This window comes from Fukomys damarensis, unplaced genomic scaffold (assembly GCF_012274545.1).
Source record: "Fukomys damarensis isolate Sample0158 unplaced genomic scaffold, DMR_v1.0_HiC HiC_scaffold_36, whole genome shotgun sequence".
In the NCBI taxonomy this organism is placed as follows: domain Eukaryota; kingdom Metazoa; phylum Chordata; class Mammalia; order Rodentia; family Bathyergidae; genus Fukomys; species Fukomys damarensis.
Genome location: NW_022900948.1, coordinates 39815936 through 39836065, shown reverse-complemented (window position 1 = coordinate 39836065; position 20130 = coordinate 39815936). Strand labels below are relative to the sequence as shown.

The window sequence follows — 20130 nt, the reverse complement described above, 5'->3', positions numbered from 1 at the left end:
CTGGAAGTGGATTCCAAAGATCCACCCAGAGCTGAGCATCAGGGTGCAGCTGGGTGGGGAATGGAAATAAGTAACCAGATTCCTTTAAGGGGCCTGACCTGGAAGGGTCTAGATCAAGCTCTCAACAGGGAGAGGACAGCAACAACGCTGATGATGCGGAGCAAGCCTTCCACACAGCCTCACTCGCGTAACGGACAGCCCTCAGTTGACAGATGGGGAAACTGAAGCTGGGGTGAGGGCGCTCAGGTAGAAGCAGCAGGAGCAGGTTTGACCCAAGGTCCAGAAGCCCCAGAAAGTGAACACTTAGTTACTTTCCACAGCCAGCTCTGGTCCTGTCTTGGGGTCGCCTAAGAGTTTTCAAGCAGGACAGGGAAGGCACTAACCATAAAAGAGAAGCTTTTGTTAAAACAAGGAACGTCAGTTCCTCCCAAGTCAGAAGGCAGGAGAGAATCTGTCTGGGTACGAGGGCCCAACAGGGCAGGCGGAGTGGCACCTTCTACCCCCACCAGGAGAGATCAGAAGTGAACCCACTGCCACGTGGAGCGAGCAGGTGAGGGTCACAGCCAGAGCACAGGCTCTTGGCTGGTACTGGGATCCTCAGGGCAGATGTCAGTCGCGCAGAAGACACCTCTGGGACAGACCCTGGCGCACTACAAAGTGTTAACTCCGGGAGGTTTGGCTCACACTGACCCAGCTCTGGGTCCTCAGGTCCCCACCCCCTGGCACATTCTCCACCCCAGCTGCCCCCTGAGTCGGTGCATTGTAAGGTGGGGTGCTCTTCCTCACCAGGGGTGCCTGCCACTTGTGCCAAGGGGGTGTGATGTCTTCCCCGCTATGCCAGCTTTGCCTGGGCCTAAGCCGCGAACAGCTGGGTTTTCTACCAGCAACAAATGCTCAGGCGCGATGGAGCACAATGTACAACTTGCGTGAGTTTTCAAGATGAAACAAGAGACTTCAAAGAAACCCTGAGCTTGCAGCGGGCCACTGAGGATGCATCTGCAGCCCCCAGGGAAGCAGGGACTCCGGGGAAGATAGGAGAAGCTGGCAGGAGGCAGCGTCTCCACAGACAAAGGCACGGCCTGGGCACCTCTGTGGGCAGCACGGCTCGCCTGGCGCCATGCACAGAGCTTGCGCCACCCAGGCCCGAGTCCCTCCTCGCAGCGGGGGATACGGCTGCACATAGGAGAGAGGAGCCTTGCACACCCTGACCTTCTTCTCCAGTCTGTACCCAGAACACACGATTTCAAACCCAGCAGATATGAGAGGAGGAGGCGGGGCCTCAGAGGGGGAAGCTGATTAAAGCGCCTGCTTCCCTTCCCGGATGTGCTGCTCCTGTCAAAACAAACTTTGCTGTGTTTTGAAATGCTCACGGCGCTGGAAACATGTTCATTAGATATGAAAAAGGTGGATTTCACTGAAGGAGAGGCTGGTGTCTGCAAGCTGCCCCTTCCCTGAATGGCGCTTTTGAAATGGGCTGCGGAAATGAGCTGTGGCATCCGTGCGCCAGGAAGGGGTCCCAGCTGGGTGCCCCTGCTAGGCACTGGTCCCTCCATAGGAGCCAAGGGCAAGACTCAGAGCTGGAGCCAGTGGGCATGGCCATATCAGGCGCTCCCTGAAGGAGCTCGGACACCCTGCCCCAGCCCCAGCCCGCCTCCGAATCCACACAACAGTGCCCTCCCCTCGGAAGCGTGTTCTCTCTCTGGGACTCGGGCAGTGGTGATCAGAGCTGTGTTTGGGATCCCGGTGACAAGTACCTTGGTTTCCTCCATGGCAGGAGGTTGCCTAGGACGGAGGCCAGGTCAGCCTTCTCCGGAAGGAGCACCAGACCCAGCAAAAGTCACTGCTGAGTGATGAGTGAACGATTCAACGAATGACTGAGCCCTGCCTTGCAGTATAAGATCAGCTTGACTCCTCACACACTGCCTCCTAAGACCCTCCTCGCCCCACTCCGGTGGCAGCTCCTGTCTTTCTAGCAGTTTGGGCCCCTGAAATTGCCAGGAAGGTGGCAGAGTAGCCAGCTGTGTGCATCCTCCTGTGACCTCCCACCAGGCGTCAGCAGCTCAGAACCACGGCTGTGCCTCGGGCCGAGGTGTGCCCATTGACACCAGCGTACAGGAGGATGGTCGCTGGGTGTCTGGGCTGCTGGGATGGGGCCAGGGCAGCGAGAGGCCTCTGCCTTCGTGACATGCGTCCCAGGTGGTGTCTGGCTATGAGGACTCGTTGCACCTAGGACAGATATGTCACAGCCTGGTGTGGCCACCGAGGGAGCAGCACTTGCCTGTGTGCAGGGGGCCTGTGGGAGTGGCTCCACCTGACCCCTCACCAGGCCACCTAGCACTGCCTGTCACTGCCGAACACAAGGAAGGCTGCAGAGCTGCATGTCCCCTGTGCCCAGCCCGGGGCTAGACAGCTCCGCAGGAGAAGGAAGCTGACAGCTGGTCCCTGACAGGCTGCCCCCCAACAGCCCTGGCTCCCTGGGCCCCAGAGCACCCACGCGGCACCCTGCCTGGCCGTGGGTGTGCACTGGCTTCCCGTCCCACCCCAGCCTGCCAGCCACCGCCCTGTCAGTATTGCTGAACGAATGGCAGGGCCTGCCCTTCTGCTCTCCAGCCCCACAATTTGTCTTGCAGCTGCTGCCATTGCTCGGAGCGAGACACTTGCTTGTAGCTTGTGAGCTGTGTATAGGCAAATCTTTCATTTTTCTTTCATTACGCCGGCGTGTACTGTCACTTAATTTTTATGTATGCAATCCTTCCTGACAAATATGATCTGCTGCCTGGTAATTCGTCTGACGCTCATTCTGTTCCGCGCTCTAATTACGGCTCCTATTCCTGACGCTGAGGCAGCCGCTCTGCCACTGCTGGGTACCGCACCTGTCAGCCCGACCATGGCACTGACTAATGCCCTTTCATGCCAGCCTCGTGTTAGCAAATACAGAGGCAGGAGGAGGCGGAGATGGGATTTGCATAAGCCTAGCTCCTGGGCCAGCAGCCTTCGGAGATGAGGTGGCTGTTGGGGTAACCGGCTGCCGCCAAGGCATCAGCACGTAGTAGGTGCACACCACACACGAATACATAGTTCACTCCACTGACAAGGTGTGAATTCAGGGCCCCGCCCCATGTCCCCTCCAAGTCACCTTACAACAGCTATCAGTTCAATCTCTAGCCCAAGCTGGTGTGTGTGAAGGACTCAGCCAGCTGTCAGCAGAACCTCACTGCACACAGACTTCTGGTTTCTAGGCTGCAGCTGGGCGCTGTTATCAGCACGGAGCCCTGGTGGCGCAGACAGGCCATTGGCTCCCCGAACACGTCCATCCCACGGGGCCTGGCAAAGACACTATGCAGGCCCTAGCTCAGTGGTGTCTCAGACGCTGGGCACACGGCCCAGGGTGGGGACAGTCTCCGTGAGGGCTCCATCCATTCATCATGTGACCTGGTTGGCCATGCCGAGGCCTCGGGAAAAGCCTGGCTTCCGGGGGCAGCCTTTTCCCAAGTTCCAATTCCTTCTCATTAATACAATAAGTGCACCAGTCCAAGTGGATGAAACTGCACTGTCGGAGGAGCCTGTATCTCCGCCTGTCCCTAATGATGTGATCCTAACTGGCTCTGACGGAGTGCCTGTCTTTGCAGCGTGACGGTGGGGCTCAGGCCTGAGTGACGGTGCCCAGGAGGCAGCGCCACACTCCCCTCTGACAGCCCCCCCAAGCTCTGGCCTCCTCGAAGCCAGCAGGAGGGTAGGGCTGCAGCACGCTTGTGCAAGGTCCTGGGTTGACCCCCAGCACTGCAAAAAAGAAACCAAAAACCCCCAAAACACAAAACCCAAAAAAACCACAGCTAGGTAAACAATCCAATAACCAAAACACTTTTTTTAGAAGAAGAGTGTCAGAAAGGGCTGGGAAAGACAAAGTTTCCTTTCAGTGACAGTCAACAGCCAGAGTTCCCAGATGAACCCCAGACAGGCACTAACGTCATTTTCTGAGGCCCCCAGCCCAGCCTCTGGAACAACCATGGGCTCTGGCCTGAGTCGCTCGAGTTCCTGTCCTGCCTCAGACCCTTGTGACCTTGTAGAAGTCACTCCAGCTCCTGGGCTTCAGATTCAAGACCCCATGGACCCCAAGGGCTACCAAAGAATGGAGCAGCCTAAAGCCCCAGGGACAGACGGTCCTTGCACATCCTTCCTGCTGCAGCCAAAGGAGGCGCCTGGCCAGGCGTCCCCAGGCTTGGACAGGGACACCGTCCTCTTCCATGGCCAGGAGCGGCTTGGACTTCGCTCCTAAGTGTGTGCCCTCTGCTGAGTCTAAGGGGTCATGAGACGTGAGACAGGAATGAGCAGTGGCGGTTTCCACAGGAGGGAGACGCTGCTGGTACACACAGCCTGCCACAGGCACCCAGGTGTCGGGGGACAGCGACACCCCGGTCTGAGCCATGGGGCTCCCTCCTGTTGCCCGGGGATGTGTCTGCCCAGAGCTGGGCGGCACAGGGCTGCTATGAACTGGCTCTGGGGAAGTGGGGTCTCTGGGAACCCTCGCCCACCCTGTGACCACACAGGAGACCCTACTTCCAGTCCCACAGGGGCTGGCTCCTGTATCCTAATCACCATCCCCAGTCTCGTGCTGTTGTGTACCAGGCACCAGGACTCACGGCCATGGCTTCTGCAGGACGGGTCGCTCCCTGGGCCTCGCCCCTCCGCCTTCCTTGAACAGTCAGGCCTGCTCAGTCCACTAAGCTCGGCACTCAGGGCCCTGCCCACCTTTCTGGCCACACCCAGCCACTGCTCAGCCTGGTCCCTCACCCAGCCCCTGTCCCTACCACCTGTCCCACCAGTTCCTGTTCACCCCCAGCCGCAGTCCAGCTACGAGGTCACTACTGCTGAGTAGACAACTGGATCTACAGTCTCAAAACCCAAAAAAGCAGGAGCCAGTTCAAATGTCCACCTAGGAGGAATGGGAATGGACCCTTGGGGGAGCATAGAGAGCCAGGGAAGACAGGGCAGTAGCATAGGAGACCACGGACACAGCCTGCTGGCCTCCCTGGGGCTGGGGACGGGCAAAGCCACGAGCTGCTCCAGCCTGATTCTTCTCCTTGAGTCTGTTCTGAGAAGATGAGCAAATTCTGGCCTCAAAGAGGCATTTCTGGCCAGGTGTGATGGTGTTCACCTGTAATCCCAGCACTCAGGAGGCTGAGGCAGGAGGACCCCCGTGAGCTTGAGGCCAGCCTGGACTACATGGAAAGACCCTTTCTCAAATAAACAACAACAACAAAAAACAGATCTCCCTGCACTAAGTGGCTGAAGGGCCCACACGGAGTGTGCCCATCTCACGGCACAGTCACCAGGACTGCAGGGCTCCAGGCACAGACCGGGCCTCTTACCGAGAGAGTGTGCTGCCGTGGTCTCAGAGCTGAAGAAGCGGCCCAGGCCGAGGTCACCAAGCTTCACGATGCCCGTGGCCGTGATGAACACGTTGGCAGGCTTAATATCTGCAGAGGAAGGAGAGGGGTTGGTGTAGGGAGATGCTGGGGAGGGCCTTTCAGGAGACAGCACAGCCAACTCCTACTGATTATGTCCAGACCCAAAGGAAAGTGCCCTCCCCAGAGACTCTTCCCAGGCTCTGCCCAGCACCACTGTTCACCTGTAAAATGGACCTAGCATCAGCTATCTCACAGGACTGCTGTGAGGTCTGGGAGGGCAGGGAGTTTGTGTTCTTGTCCCTTTTTCACAGCTGCGTCCCTGTGCCTAGAATAGTGCCCAACACACAGCAGGTTCTCAGTGGAAATTTATGTAACCAGTGACAAAGCCATCAGTGAGGTGATATGTGCTGTACCCCAGTGACTAGAGCAACACCTCACACACAGGTGACAGGAAGGTGCAGGGATAAAAGGAGAGATCAGTGAAGTGAGCTCCCCAACTTGGGGTGACGTCTACGGTTGGGAAATACTCCTTTTTAAGTGTCTCACGTCCTCTGCCCGGCCAACTCCTACTCAGACATCAAAGCCCACATGAAAGTTCGCTTTTCTGAGCAGAGCTGGCAGCAGCACTGGAACCGGGGGCTAGAGACACTGAGGGTGGCCCCCTTCCCGGAGGTGGGGCAGCTGCATGCTGGGGTCCTGTGCCCCCAGTGCAGGTGCGTACCTCGGTGCATGATGCGGCGGGAATGCATGTGCTCCACAGCACTGCACAGCTGCACGAAGTACTTCCACACGGTCCTCTCGGGGATGAGCCGCTGCTGCTTCTTGAAGTACTGCGGGCACAGGGTGGGACTGAGCAAGCGGCCTCCAGGCAGGTACTGCAGGGCACTGCCCATGCCTCCCTCTCTGGGGACCTGAACCGAGAGGCTGTGCAGGCCCAGGTCAGGCCCAGCCCAGACTTGGGAGGTGCCAGGGGTCCCTCCCAGAGCAGCCGCCTGTCCGGTGAGGAGCAGCGTGGGGACGAGGGACTGCGCCACCTGTGCCAGGTGCAGCCACCGTGCTGGGCCCACAGCGGGCAGGACTGGGGGCACCTGACAGAGGAGACAGTGAGGGCCACCCAGCAAGGTGTCGAGGGCCAGGCTTGCTGCCGAGAAAGCCCCAGCTCTTTGGCTACATCTGATAACCCTAGGAAGCGGTGGGAAGGACAGACGGAGCTCAGAGAGGTTCAGAAGTGGGCCAGAGGCTGAGCAGCTGAGCCCCGGAGTTGGGATCCAGTCTGGCTGTTTCAGGAAGTAAAACCTGGCCTTGCGGGGGCCTCAGGGATGAACCATCCTGGCACCCTGGGCCATGCCAGGCCCCGAGGGGGGCTGGGCAGGTGAAGTTTACGCTGTGATGTTACTCAGTCCTCATTACTGTGTTTATGCGGGCACACGCACAGCCGAGTGGTGACTTTCTAAATGTCACATCCTCTAAGCACTGCCTGACATTTAGCGGGAAGTCGCAGAGTCTCTGGTGGGTTCTGGGTGTAAAGGCAGCTCAGCGCCGGTGTTACCATGCCTCGTAAATAATGCGGCACCTAGGCTGTGGTGGTGCTCCTCGGCCCCTGGGGCTGCAGCAAGTTCAAGGCCAGCAGGACAGCCTAGCAGGGGCCCTGGCAAAGCCTCGGTTCCTTGGGGTCCCAGAGCCATCTGGATTCCTAGCACTGCACACTGTGCTGGTGTGGTACAGACGGGGACACCAAGGCACAGGCGCTGCCCAGGTCATCCACATGTGTCTGATGGGGCTGCGTCAGGGCAGGCATGCATCTTTGGTCACTGCTCGGGATCACCTCTTCCCAGAAGAGCACTTCCCCAGCCCCGCACTTGGGCTTGTTCACAGGTCTGTCTTCCTGTGGGAATCGGGGCTCCCCAAGGACAGCGCCCTCCAGGCCTGGGCACGGGGCTGGCCTGCCGGGAGGGTGGTGCATGTGTGTGCAGCGACAGAAAGACATGGAAAGGAGAAACCAGTGGGGAGGGGGCATGATATAGCACATCTGCTCCCACCGGGAGCTCTGCGGAGATTAACATCCCTGCAAATGCATTAATATGTCAACGGAAATATAAAAGCAGGTGATAACAGCTCGGGCAATGCCACTTCCCAGCGACGCTGTATTCCTAGGGGCCAGATTTTGGAAGAGCAAGTGCCGAACGATTGCTCAGTCCCCAGTGCCTGCCGGGAAGACAGAGAATCCACGTCTGGCTGTTTCCAGGCACGGCTGGAACAGGCAGGGGCTGAAGCGGCAGGGGTTGCCTTGGGGACAGAACCGGGGTAGGGGTGGAAGGTCATGGTCCTGCTGCCAGGCTCACTGGGAGCTGCTCCTGGGCCCTGGGGGGGTGGGAACACAGCAGGGCCCCACCTGGGAGTGATGACCCTAGGCAGCGGCCACTGAGTGGAAACGCAGGTTCTGTCCTAGGGCTGGGGGGTCACTCTGGGGGCGACGTCCACTGAATGGTCCCAGGCCAGGGAAAGTGACCTGGGCGTAGGTATGGCTCCTTCCCCGTGTTGGGGACAGTGGCCGGCAGGTCTCTTAACCTCCCTGGGCTGTCCTCCCTTCTGCACGTGAGGCAGCCTGTAACACTTCTCGGGATCCCTGGGCTGGGACCGGCGGGGAGAAGCCTGTGCAGGCTCTCTCGAGGGGTGGGTGGCCCCTGCTGGGTCGACAGGAAGGCAATGGGACCCCAGCAACGAGGCTGGGACTCAGCCGATGGGCTCGCCTGCTCCAGACACCCCACCTTGATCATCTGCGAGAGGTCGCCCGCGTCGGCCAGCTCTAGCACAATGTTCAGCTCACTGTCCTCAATGAACGAATCCAGATACTTGATGATGTTCGGGTGGTTCAGTTGCTGTGCAGGAGAGACAGACAGAAAAGTGGACCAGCGGCAGACGGACCAGCCCAGCAGCACCTGCCCAGGAGCCTCAGGATGCCCAGGGCCAGCGTGTGCTGGGAGGCAGGTGTGGGGTGTAGTTATGAAAGCTGCTTGCTATCTATAAGTCTGTTTCTTTGCCTGAGAAATGGGCATGATGTTCTGAAGAGCAAGAGGCCTGAGGAGCAGAGGAAGTGGATAACGGCACCCTCCAGAGCTAAGCGGGACCCGAAGGACCCTGCCCCGTGCGGTCAGCCCTGTCCCTACCACACTCACAGCCTGGATATGCGTCTAGTGCGTCCCTTCCCAGATTCTACAAAGAGGAGGGGTCTGGGGGATCACAGAGCCACGTGATCCTCCTTTCATTCCTTCCTTCTTCGACCAAGGCCCGGGGGGCACTGCCCCCCACCAAGGTCCCCAGGGACCAGAGGTGGCCTCCGTCGTTGGCCCAAACTCAAGCCAGCTTCCCCAGGCTGACCCTGCTGTGTCCCAGCACCCACAGCCTGCTGGAGCACGCAGGCCCCAGCTCCAGCCAAGCCCCTGTGGTTAGGAGGTGTCAACACGTCTCCAGGTGGCCCGGCCCCTGTGCACAGCCTGCCCCTGCCCCTCCACCTCCTCTCCTGCCACCCCTCGAGTCCACCCCCACTGCAATGTGTCACTGTGGCCCGCACACTTGGATTTTAAGTCCATTCTGGACTTAACTACCCCAGGGCAGGGTCTGTGCCCTCGTCCTCTCCTGAGCTACTGTGCACTCCTGCCTGCAGTGCCTGGCTCACCTGAGTAAGGGAGAGGAGTACCCACCGAGGGAGGCCAGTGCCACCAATACCCAGCCCAAGCAGGGCTCTAGCAGGTACTTGTGACTATCTTCGTGAATGTTCCTGGGAGCTGGGGGTGAGCAGAGCGGGACAGGAGGAGCCTCTCACTGAGTTTTATCTCTACAGTGCTGTAGATCTGTAGGGGTACATTATGAACACATCCCTTGTCAGACAAGGTGCCGCGGCTGTCTTCCCATCTTGCCTTTTCACCTTTGGATGATGGGTGTGATAAATGCAAACTATTCCTTTTGATGACGTCTAACCGATCATTTTTCTCTTTGTGGTTGATAATGTTCTTTGTGTCCTGCCTAAGACACCTGCGATTACCCTAAGGTTAAGAAGAGTCCCTTGCTTTCTTTCTTTTCTGGTTATTAGTAGGGTCTCGCTGAGTAACGCAGGCTGGCCTTGAACTCACTAAGTAGCCCAGGCCGGCTCTGGGAGCACAGGTGTGCACCCCCATGCCAGGCATGGCCCCCGGTTTTCTGCTCCAGTCTTCACATCGTAGCTTTAGCTTTGACGTTTCCCCTGTGACCCATTTCAAATGAAGCTTCGTGTGTAGCGTGAAGCTCACCTCTCTCCACTGAGGATGCCCTGTTTTCCAGCGCCCTGTGTGCAAAGTCTTTCTTTTGTCTGCTGAATTGGCCTGGTGGTCCTGGTTTTGTTTCTAGAAGGTTGCCTGGGAGGTAACATTGGCTAACCCAGCATTGGCCTTCGGTGCACATGACGGTTAGTAGATGTCTGTCACTTACGAGAGCAATGAAGTCTTAAAATCCCTAAAGTGCCTCCCACAGTGCGGGCATGTTGCTGCGGTGATAGATAAATCAGGACCCTGCTCCTTTCCCTTCTCCTTTGACTCAGCTTCATTACTTCCTGGGATCCTTGCACCCTCTCAGGGGATTCCCCCAAACTCACCCTGACACCGTGGTTTCTCAAACAACTTTGAAAAAAATTAGAGAGGGGAATTAGGAGGTTTCAAGCCCTGGCCCCTGGGGCAGCACAGGAAGCTCCTTACCCTGACCTGGCAGGTCTGAGGCCAGGCTGTTTAGCTCCCCAAACACCCTGTCAGTCCACAAAGCCTCAGGAAAAAGGGGCCCCCAAGGTCAACGGGGCCAAATCCCCAAGGCCCAGGGAGGGGAAAGGTTGGCTGCAGGCGCACAGCAAGGTGGAGACAGGCACAGGCTGAGCCTACAGCCTCGTCCACACAGCCTCCACTTCACACAGCCTCTTGGTGAGCCCAGAGGGTCCAGGAGAGGACAGGCTTGGGAGAAGGACACAGAAAGTGCTCCAAAATGCAATATGGTTGGGTTTTGTCTGGGTGCAGAGGGATGGACAGAAGGCCAGAGGAGTGGAGGGAGGCTGGGCCCATGGATGAAGGATTCCCCCTTTCTTTGCTCTCTAAACCATGGCTCCTGCTAAGCAAGGCTGTGCTTGCCCATAATCTTGGCTCTTAGGAGGCTGAGGCAGGAGGATCATGAGTTCAAAGCCAGCATGGGCTATGTAGCAAGTTCAAGGTCAGCCTATGCTACATAGTGAGATTCTCTCTCAAAGTAAATAGTCACTGCCCGCCCAGATGTAACCCCGAATGCACGCATCTGTCTGTGGTCTGTATTCCCTGCAGGTGGCACCCATGTCCAGAACTCAGTGGCGCTCAGAAAGCAGGCTGACACATGCCATTCCGTGCTGGCCAGCCCCTGCTTTGGGAAGTTCCGGGTTTGGGGGCTCTTGGCACAAACAACATGAACAACATCGGCCAGGGGCCCCTCAAGAGCCACATCTCCCTGTGTTTTGCAGGAAGCACCTCGAGCCCTGCACATCCTGTTGACGTCCCAGAGCAGTCTGGGAGCAGGAGTAGCACTCTGGGAAGAGGCTGGTGTGGCAGGCAGAGGCTACGACAGCCACGGCCTGGGCTGCCGTGGACGGAGCTCCTGCAGCCCCCAAGCAATGCGCTAAACTCAGGTGCCCGGACCTGTGGTCTTCACACCCTCTTCTTATGGTGCTGGGTTCAAACCTGGCTCCTGTCTGTTTCCACATTCAAGTGGGCCGTCCTGAGTGTGCATCTGGCTGGAGATGTCAGGCGTGATTTATTTGATCTGTTCCACCCTGTGAAACAAGTTGTCTCACCACTGGGCAAACAGGCTCAGGGAGGTTGTCACTACTGAAGGTCACACAGCTTGGAAATGAACTCAGGCTCCTGCACCTCCAAAGCCTGAATTTCTTCCCCTCTCGGCTCCTCCATCACTGCTGAGACCCCAGGGAGAAACCAAACCTCGGTAGGTAGAGAGGAGTTCCCGGGACAGAGCAGCCCAGCCCAGGGCTGTGATCTCTGGGGAGGTGTGTGAAGGCTGCGGCCACACAGCAATGCGCACTATGGGCCCTGGCACTGTCCAGATGCCCAGCAAGAGCTCCTGCCCACCTGTACCACTTACCTTCAGAAGGCCGATCTCTTTGACACAGTCCTGCCTGGCCTTGGCATCCATCATCTCAAAGATCTTGGGCAGAAGGAAGAGACACAGTGGTTAAAACCAGCACCCAAGGGTCCTGGCTCTGCCTCTCCTCTCAGGTGACTCCAGTGAGAACGAGTTCCCACTTTCCGAGTGCCCACTGTGAGGCTGGCTCTGCCTTAACAGCATTACTCTGAACCCAGTGACCACATGACGACACAGGAGGGACTGTACCCAACTCACAGAGGAGGGGACCGAAGCCCAGAAGATCCCCCGACTCACTGAGGCCACCAGTCTGACCTCATGGTGCCATCGTGTGAGCCCCGTTAGAGTGGGTGCAACACTCAGATCTGCGTCCGCCCAGCCCCTGACTTGCGGGTGTGGACCGAAGGCAGACACTGCAGCCCCATCATGGCCCCAAAGAAGCAAGACAGAGCCAGGGAGCTCCTGGGAGATCAGAGTGGGGCACAGGCCCTGGAACTCGGTGAGGCACACATAGGTGGTACGGATCCACAGGGACACGCGTGGCTTTCTTCCCCCACATCCCGTGACTGACTCTGCCCAGCCTGTTCACCCCACTCTGTAAAGACAAAGGAGCAAATCCAGGCCCAGGAACGCGTGGGAGGACTTGATGGTGTTCCCATCCTGACTCCAGTTAGGAAGGACAGGGAGGGTGAGGGAGATGCCCGGAGCCCAGAGCGTGGGGTGAGTGCAGGCACAGGGGTGGTCAGGCACCTCTGAATCTCACTCTGCAGCCTGGGAGGTGTTGCGTCTACAATGACTTCCTCCTCTGGAGGGTGGGACAATGACTCCCACCTAGGGCGCTACTGTCAAGGTTCCATGAACTCCCAGCGTGACCCAGGACACAACAGGTGCCCAATGCATGCTTCTGTTGTTGCTGTTGTTTTTGAGACAAAAGTCTTGCTATGCAGTTCAAGTTGGCCTCAACTCATGCTACTCTCCTGTCTCAGCCTCCCGAGTGCTGGGATTACAGGCATGTGCCACCACAGCTGGCTTTTTTTCTGGTTTACAATGAGCTTCCCTAAACCTGTGTCTGCTGGGTCTCTCCACAGCTGGGGAGCTGCTTCTAACTTCCCAGTTATGGCGTACGGGGCTCTGGCCAGGGGCAGGAGCCAGCGCCTTCAATGCAGCTTGACCCATGGGTTGTGGGCTTACCTGCACCTTCTTCAGAGCCACCGTCTTCCCATCCAGGAGGCAGGTGGCCTTGTAGACCTCACTGAACTGTCCTCGGCCTATCTTCTTCTCGATCTGGAAGTCGGCCAGTGAGCAGCGGAAAGTCAGGGTGCTCAGGTGCCTCTGTGGGGGACAAGGGCACTGGTGACCAGGGGGCTGGATTCTAGGGCCTGGTCCTGGGCAGCCAGGGACCTCAAGGACCCTCAACAGTGAAGGAGCGACTCTGCCTGGCAGCCCCGGATCAGAGCCTCCTTGGGGCTTTTCCCACCGCCCAACTGTTCTCAACAACCCTGCCGCACACCGGAGAAGCAGGGAAGCTGCTCATCTCCCCACTGCGTGAAGGCATCCTCTGGATCATCTGATGACTCTTCCCCAGGCTGGCTCTGGGGCCCAGGGCCTGGTCGCCCCGCTCATCCCTGGAGATACCAGGTCGGGCAGGGCCAGGCCTGTGTGGGAGGCTGTCAGGATACAGCACCAGGCTTGCCCTGATCCCACAGCCCCATGGCCCCAACCCCAAGTTCCCCTCCTGGGGCAACTGGTCTCCATCTCAAAGGGGAAACCGAGGCTCAGATCTGCAGCCTTTCATCTCCGAGCCCTCAGAAGAGGACAGGAAGAAACCAGAGACTTCTCAGTGACTGCAGGGCCAGCAGGTGCCCCACAGGGTGTGAGGAGCTGCTCTTTCGGAAAGGGCGGGGCTCATGCCAGGCCTGGGCGGGAGAAGAAGAGAGAGGACCCGCCTCTGTCTGCCCACACCTCCTGCTAGCTGGAGGGGTCCTGGGAGGTCTCTGTTTGATCAGTGTGGAAACTGAGGTCTGGAGGAGCCAGCCCTGCCTGGTTCTGGGCAGAGGCTCACCCACCCTCCTGCCACAGCCCCCTGTGGGGCAGGGAATCGCTGTCGGTGGGGATGGTGTCCCCTGACAGATGGTGACATAAGGACAGAGACTAGGTCCCTTACAGTGTGTAGAAATGTGTTAGCAGAGTGGGGTCGGCACTGTATTGAACCCAGGGCCTTCACGCTAAGCTAACATCCCCAGCACACCCCCATCCCCGCTTAAAATTTCTTCTTTATTGTTGTTGTTTATTTTGAAACAGGGTCTCACTAAATCACTAAGTTGCCCAGGCTGGTCTTGAACTTGTAATCCTTCTGTCTCAGCCTCCTAGAGTGCTGGGATTACAGGTATTCACCACTATGCCTAGCTAAGCAGCTAAACTTTTAAAAGTGAAAATGTAGCTTCTAAACCTAGGCCCAGATCTGCTTCCAAATGACTGAAAGACCCAGACAGAGGGCTGCGTTCAGGAGTACCCCCCGCAACACCTGGAACACAGACATTTGAACCAGTGAGCCCTGAGCGGAGCGATCCTCCTGCCTCAGCCTCTCAAGTGCTGGGATTACAGGTGTGCACCAGTATACCCTGCTATATGAGCTCTTCTGTACCACAATTCCCCTCCAGACACATGAGCACCTGCCCAAGGGGCGCAAACATTACCGAGCACAGCCCTGCTCCACCCTGCAGGCTCCTCTGACTGGCCCACTTCAGGAAACTGAGGCTTAGAGGGGAGGCAGGGATCTCCTCCAGATCCCTCAGCATGTGATGGCACAGCACAGCTCGGGCCTGAGACTGAGGGCCTGGGCAGCTGTGCCCCTTGGCCTGCACAGGGTGCCCTCAACTCAGGTCCTCCTCCACCTCTGTTCCAGCACCCCACAGTGGGCCACCTCCTGTTCCACCGCTCCTTAAGCCGCTCCATGCCTGACCATGGGTTTCTGTGGCAGAGGCCCCTTGCTAGGTCCCCAACGCGTGCGTCCCCTGTGCTGCTGCACAGTGCTCTAGGAGTGTGCATTGAATGAAACAGTGGGATGTGCTCCAACAGCCTGGCGTCCAGCGGGACTCTGTCCAGGCCTCCTCACCTCCAGGGCTGCACCTGAAGCCACACCCTCAGGAAAAGCCAAGGTGGCTTCTCAACAGGAGGAGCCCTCGCATTCATAGAAATGACGACACGATGCATGTGAGTGACTGAAATCTCCTCACAGCACAGAAGCCAAGGCCACTCAGCCAGGTTTGTTAATGAGGACACTGAGGAACACACAGCCAGCTGCCCAGGGCAGGGAGGCCTTGAACTTCCCGCCTGATCTAGAGCTGTCTGTGCTCCTTCGTAGTAAGGGATGGGGCCTAGGGTCCCTCCTCTCCCAAGCCTTAGTTTCCCTCCTAGTACAGCACTTAGAAGATGTGATCTCTGAGGGTCCTTGCTCTGGGGCACCAGGCTTCTCCCTGTGAGGAGAAGGAGGGTCCCTGGAGTCCCCAGCGATCACTCTGCCCAGTTCCCAGTTCTGCAGCTCCGGGTGGGCTGGGCTGTGGCCAAGCATCTGCATGTGGATGACTGGGGTTTGCATTTCCTGTCACAACCCATCCTGCTTAATTAGAGGAAGGGCGCTCTGGAGCTCTGGGATAGGAGCCCTGTCCCCAGTGGCCTCTGTCTGGGTACCAGGCGACTCGGCCCGAGCCCTGGTCTAACTGAAAGGGAAGAAAGAGCACACTGCCCTCTGCTCTCAAGGCCAGGCCTGTCGGCTGCGTCCTCCTACGAGCACACTCTTGCCCCTGTGGCTGTGACCCAGACCGGACATCAACTCAGGGGACAGGAGGAGTGGCTGCAGGTTCCCCTGGGGGTTCTGGGTGGCACAGCTGAGGAATCTTGGGGCCCGAAACTGCTGGGTGGCTGGGGGCTGATCTGGAAAAGCTCACACCACAGTGACATGGTGACCCGGGAAGTCACTGTTAACTGACAGCCTTTTGGAAAGCAGTCACCTCTTGCTTAGAGCCCCTGCTGGCTCCTGCTGACAAAAGCACCCTGAGGGCACAGCTGGCAGAGGGGCAACACTGTCATGGCTCTGCTAGCTAAGGCCCTGGCCCTGGGGCGGCAGGTGTGGGTTCGGATCTCAGGCTGACACCCAGGCTGTGGGTGAGTCCTTCTCGGCTTGGTCTCCTTCTCTTGTGGCCCCCAGGGAGTAAATAAGCTAATGAAGAAAGCGCCTTGGGCCTGGCACAGAGGAGAGCTGGGGCGTGAGTTATTCCTGCTGGTGTTGCTACGTCTATAGAATAAAGCCAACGGCAGCCACTACTTCTGAGAGGCTGGGGAAGAGCTGAGATAGGGCTGGTCCAGCCCCGGGGGACAAGCACAGGGGCACTTGGCTACCGTTACAATCAGTATCACAAAGCTGGCTGTGATGCACGCTTGTGACCCAAGTGCCCTGGGAGGCGGAGGAAAGAGGATCGCAGATTCAAGTGCAGGCTGGGCAACTAGGGGACGTAGGCCCTGTCTCAAAAAATTAAAAAAAAGAGTCTGGGGATACAACTCAGTGTGAAGGCCCTGGGTTCAGTCCTCAGTACAGCAGAGACCCACAGAGGGTCTGCTGACCCAGGGCTAGCAGGGGCCTCGGGGATTTGCAGGTGACTTCACAGCTTCCCCCAGGACAAATGGCAGCTGCCTGGGCTTCCCTTTCAGGGCTGTCCATGGGCTGCTCACAGGGACTGCACTATGCAGCCACTTCTGGCTCCTGGTGCTCCTGCCCCGGGGTGCTGAGCCCCTTAGTTCTCCCTGCACAGAGGAGCTGAGCCTAGGGCTCAGGAGCGGGAGATAGGGACAGTGGCCACACAGGGTCTGGCCCCACTCGGATATCTGTCAGCATGTGCCCAAGGAGGAGGTGGAGCTGCGGAGGACAGCAAGGACAATGACCTGGACAGCAGCAGAAGCCTGGAGGAGGGGTGTCAAGGACAGCCAAGGTCCTGAGTCACCTCTGTCCCCTCTCGCACCTTCACTGGAGAGGTCGCCAGCTTTCTCAGGCTGAGGAGACAAACAGGAGGCTGGGTGGGGCTGGGGCTGAACACCATAGGACGTCCCCACCCTGACAGCGCTGAGAAACCTGGCCTTGTCTCCAAATCAGATCGAATCAGGCCACAAATGCCCCTCTCCTTCACTAATTTGAGTTTAAAAATGTTTGAACCACAATAAGCCTCAGCCATCGACAAATCCTTTGGAAAAAAAAAAAAAAAAGGCCGTAAAATTACACGTTAAAAGAATAAAAATGCATTCGCCCAATTAATTTTTGGAAATCTCATTAAAAAATTTAGCCTGACTAAGTCAGACTTCTGACCTGAATTTTAATCGTCTTTACACTGGATGGGTCTTTTTTCTCTGATATTTGCAATGCATCATTAATTTTAAGGCAACCGTTTCTATGATTTTAAAAAGTGCATTTCATCAGAACGACATTTTCTGTAAATGAATTTCACCTTTAAAGACAACTGACACTGCGTATCGGGAACTCTTAATGGATTTGGGGTGTGTGAATATACAGAGATGTGTTTTAAATCTGCCTTGCACAAACGAAGGGCAGGATTTACAGAGAGCCTGTGTTGTTGGATGCCTTCGCAGGCCAGCTCTGCTTGGTTCCTCATGAGCTGGCTAATTTCAATCCAGGTTCCAATCTTCCTCTCCAAAACCTAGCGACACAGGGACGGGGGCTGAATCCTGACTCTGTCCCTCAGTAGAAAATGGCAGGTCACTCCTCTCAGTGTCCTGCCCCGCAGAATGAAGTCTGGGCAGAGATCCACTTCTCTGAGCTGGGAGGGGACTGGAATAAGTGCGGAACATCAGGCTGCCAATGCGACCCGCATCACCATTATTCCAACTTGGAAGTCTACACCAGGTGCCCTCTGTGGGCCATCGGCTCCTGGAAGCAGAGAGCCATTACCCATTTGTCACAGAAGATGCCAACAGCAAACCAAAACTGCCCTAAACTGCAGGGGCTCCCCTAGAACAACCCTCTTTGCCAACTGAAACCCACAATGAGCTCCCCATTCACTGTGACTTGAGTTCTAATGATACAGCATGGGTTGAGATCTTTCACGGAAACGCCCATTCCTCTATTTTCTCCTAGCTGGGGTGGATCTAACCTGGCTGGCTTTGTACCTTTGGCTCTGGGCTGTACAGCTGTTTTCTTTCCTTCTTTAGAATATTCTCCTCTCCCTGTCCCATCCCAAACATCCTTTGGGCAGAACCAGCCACCTGTGATGGGTAACCTCAGTCATCAATGTGATAGCACTGAGAGACTCCCGGAGAGGGACAAGATCACAGGGCAAGATCATCAGTGAATTAATCCACGCATGTTGACAGCTGGGTGTAGTGTTAGGAGGGGGCCGGCTGAGGAAGGCTTGCCTTGGCAGGCTGTATCTCTGTGGGCACGTTTCCCTGTGCTCTCTCTCTGCTCTACCACGACTGTCTGCCACAATGTTTACACCCTGGAGCCTACTAACCATGGACTGAACTCCCTGAAACTGTGAGCCAACATTAAACCTCTCCTTCCTTAGGGTGTGGGTGTCAAGTATCACGTCCCAGCCATGGGAAGGCAACTAACACACTCCCTATTCTCTGGGTTCCTCAGCACCCTCTCATGGGGCTGCTTCCTCAGCACACAGTTCATCTATTTACACACGGGGCCCCCAGCATACTGAGCTCCTTATTGCAGGCACCATGCACCAGGTAAAGCCCGCAGAAGAAAGGAAACAAACACTTGCTCAATTTGAACCATTAGCAAACCCTCTTGAACTTAATGGCCACTAATATCTGGTCATTAAACTTTGTGCAAGCACCAGTATTTCTTTTTGGGAAGAGTTTCCCGGATTTTGGTCTATGCAGTGCATACAACTACCCCCGCTCCTCTCTCCAAATAGAACGGAGCATGGCCAGTCTGAGCAGGTTTCCAAAGACTTTCCAGATGGAAGACACATTAGCCAGGGCTTCTCCGCCAACAACACCTTTCCCCTTCTTGGAAATTCATGTGTTCTCTTGGGTCGGCCAAGCCTTGTAGATCATTCCTGGTGAGAACGCTCTGTGCAAACAGAGGGTCAAATAAGCCCCTCTCTCAATTGCACGCATGCATTCATTAGAAACCCAATAAAAGTGGCACAGGTCCCGTTTGGCACATACGACTCTGCCAAGTCCAGCAAATCTATTTTCATGTGCTAATGCTCTCAGGCTAGAAGCCTTCCTGAGGAGAACAAGCAACTAGCCACAGCTGGAGTGTTTGCAGTTTACGATCTTCCTGTAAGGAGGGCATTGTCCAGCTCCGAGATCTTTAGCTGTGAACACTGCAAGTGACTTTTAAAAAATCTTAAAATAACATTGAAGACCATACTATTTTTGTCAACACCTGCATCATTCAGAGCCACGGCGGCTGTTTAAAAGCTTATCATCTGACTTAGCCTTCACAGCTGTCTCATGAGGGAGGTGCGATTATAATCCCATTTTACAGGCGAGGACACTGAAGCTCAGGGAGGTCATTTATCCCGTGTCTCCTTACTGGTGAGGGGATCGGGTTAGAAGGGAACCCCGCCTGGCACAGGTCAGAGCAATTCAAAGTGTTTTCATCCTGCAAGAGGCAACACTGGCTGGGACGTCTCCCCAGATGGGGTCTAAACAGCACGGCTTCAGGACAGAAGAGGAAGACCTGACTGCCTCCGCCACCCCGATCTAGCGTGGGTCCAGCACACACGTGGCCCAGATGCCAGCCAGATGCTGGGGAGCCCGGGGCCATCTTCACCCGACAGCACTGCCCCGAGCAGCCCTGGGGATGAGGGATCGGGTCTAATTGCACGTAACTATGTCACTGCCCCCTGCAACATGTGTGCGGGTGCCGGGGACACGACCGCCTCCCCGCCTCCATGGCATAATAATTCCAGGGTCCTCTCCTCCGCCAAATGAAGCTGTAATTAACCCTAATTGCTCGAAATGCAACTGGCTGATTCTGGGAGATTAATCAAGGGGGATTCAATTGTTGGTGAATGACTTAGTATGACAAATCACTTCATCGCCCAAGCAGGCACCGCCTCCCGCTATCTGCTCTAGGGCCGGGTGGATCCTGCTTCCGAGGACTGCACCCCCACCTTCTCCCTAGGAAATGGGCCCTGCATCTGAGCCAGAAACAGGCAAGGACAGTAAGAAGAGCACAGGTGTCCGTGGGCTCTCTGCATGCTTGTGCACACACATGCAGTGTCCTCTGGCTTATATGTTGCCCTCTCCCTTAGGCCGATGCCGCTGTGCACCGTGGAACATGGCATGCTGAGAATCTAAGCACAGGAAAAGGAATTCAGATCCACCTGCCTCCTTGGCCAGCTATCTTTGTGCAGTGTATAACCTGTACAACTGTCCACAGCAGCCCCAAAGTCCTCCAAGAAGAGCCAGGAAGTCAGAAGCTGTAATAAGTCTTTCACGTTTCAGGAATATGGCTGATTCTGTGTTTCCCCTGGTTTAGGTCTCATAGACTTAGAACGAAAAGTCAAACTGAGACAAGAACTCTTGATCATTCCAGGCTGCCCAC

At 56.7% G+C, this 20130-nt stretch overlaps 1 protein-coding gene across 1 annotated transcript in view; it reads right to left on the bottom strand.

Moving 5' to 3' along the window:
• The window catches only part of Nek6 (NIMA related kinase 6), a 37594-nt gene that overhangs the window by 7952 nt on the left and 9512 nt on the right, over positions 1–20130 (bottom strand). Inside the window, exons 3-7 of the mRNA XM_010613508.3 lie at positions 12741–12881; positions 11550–11612; positions 8177–8287; positions 6130–6238; positions 5370–5477 (exon numbers count right to left, since the gene is read on the bottom strand). Of these exons, the coding sequence (XP_010611810.1) occupies positions 5370–5477; positions 6130–6238; positions 8177–8287; positions 11550–11612; positions 12741–12881 (532 nt within the window). The remainder of the gene's footprint in view (positions 1–5369; positions 5478–6129; positions 6239–8176; positions 8288–11549; positions 11613–12740; positions 12882–20130) is intronic.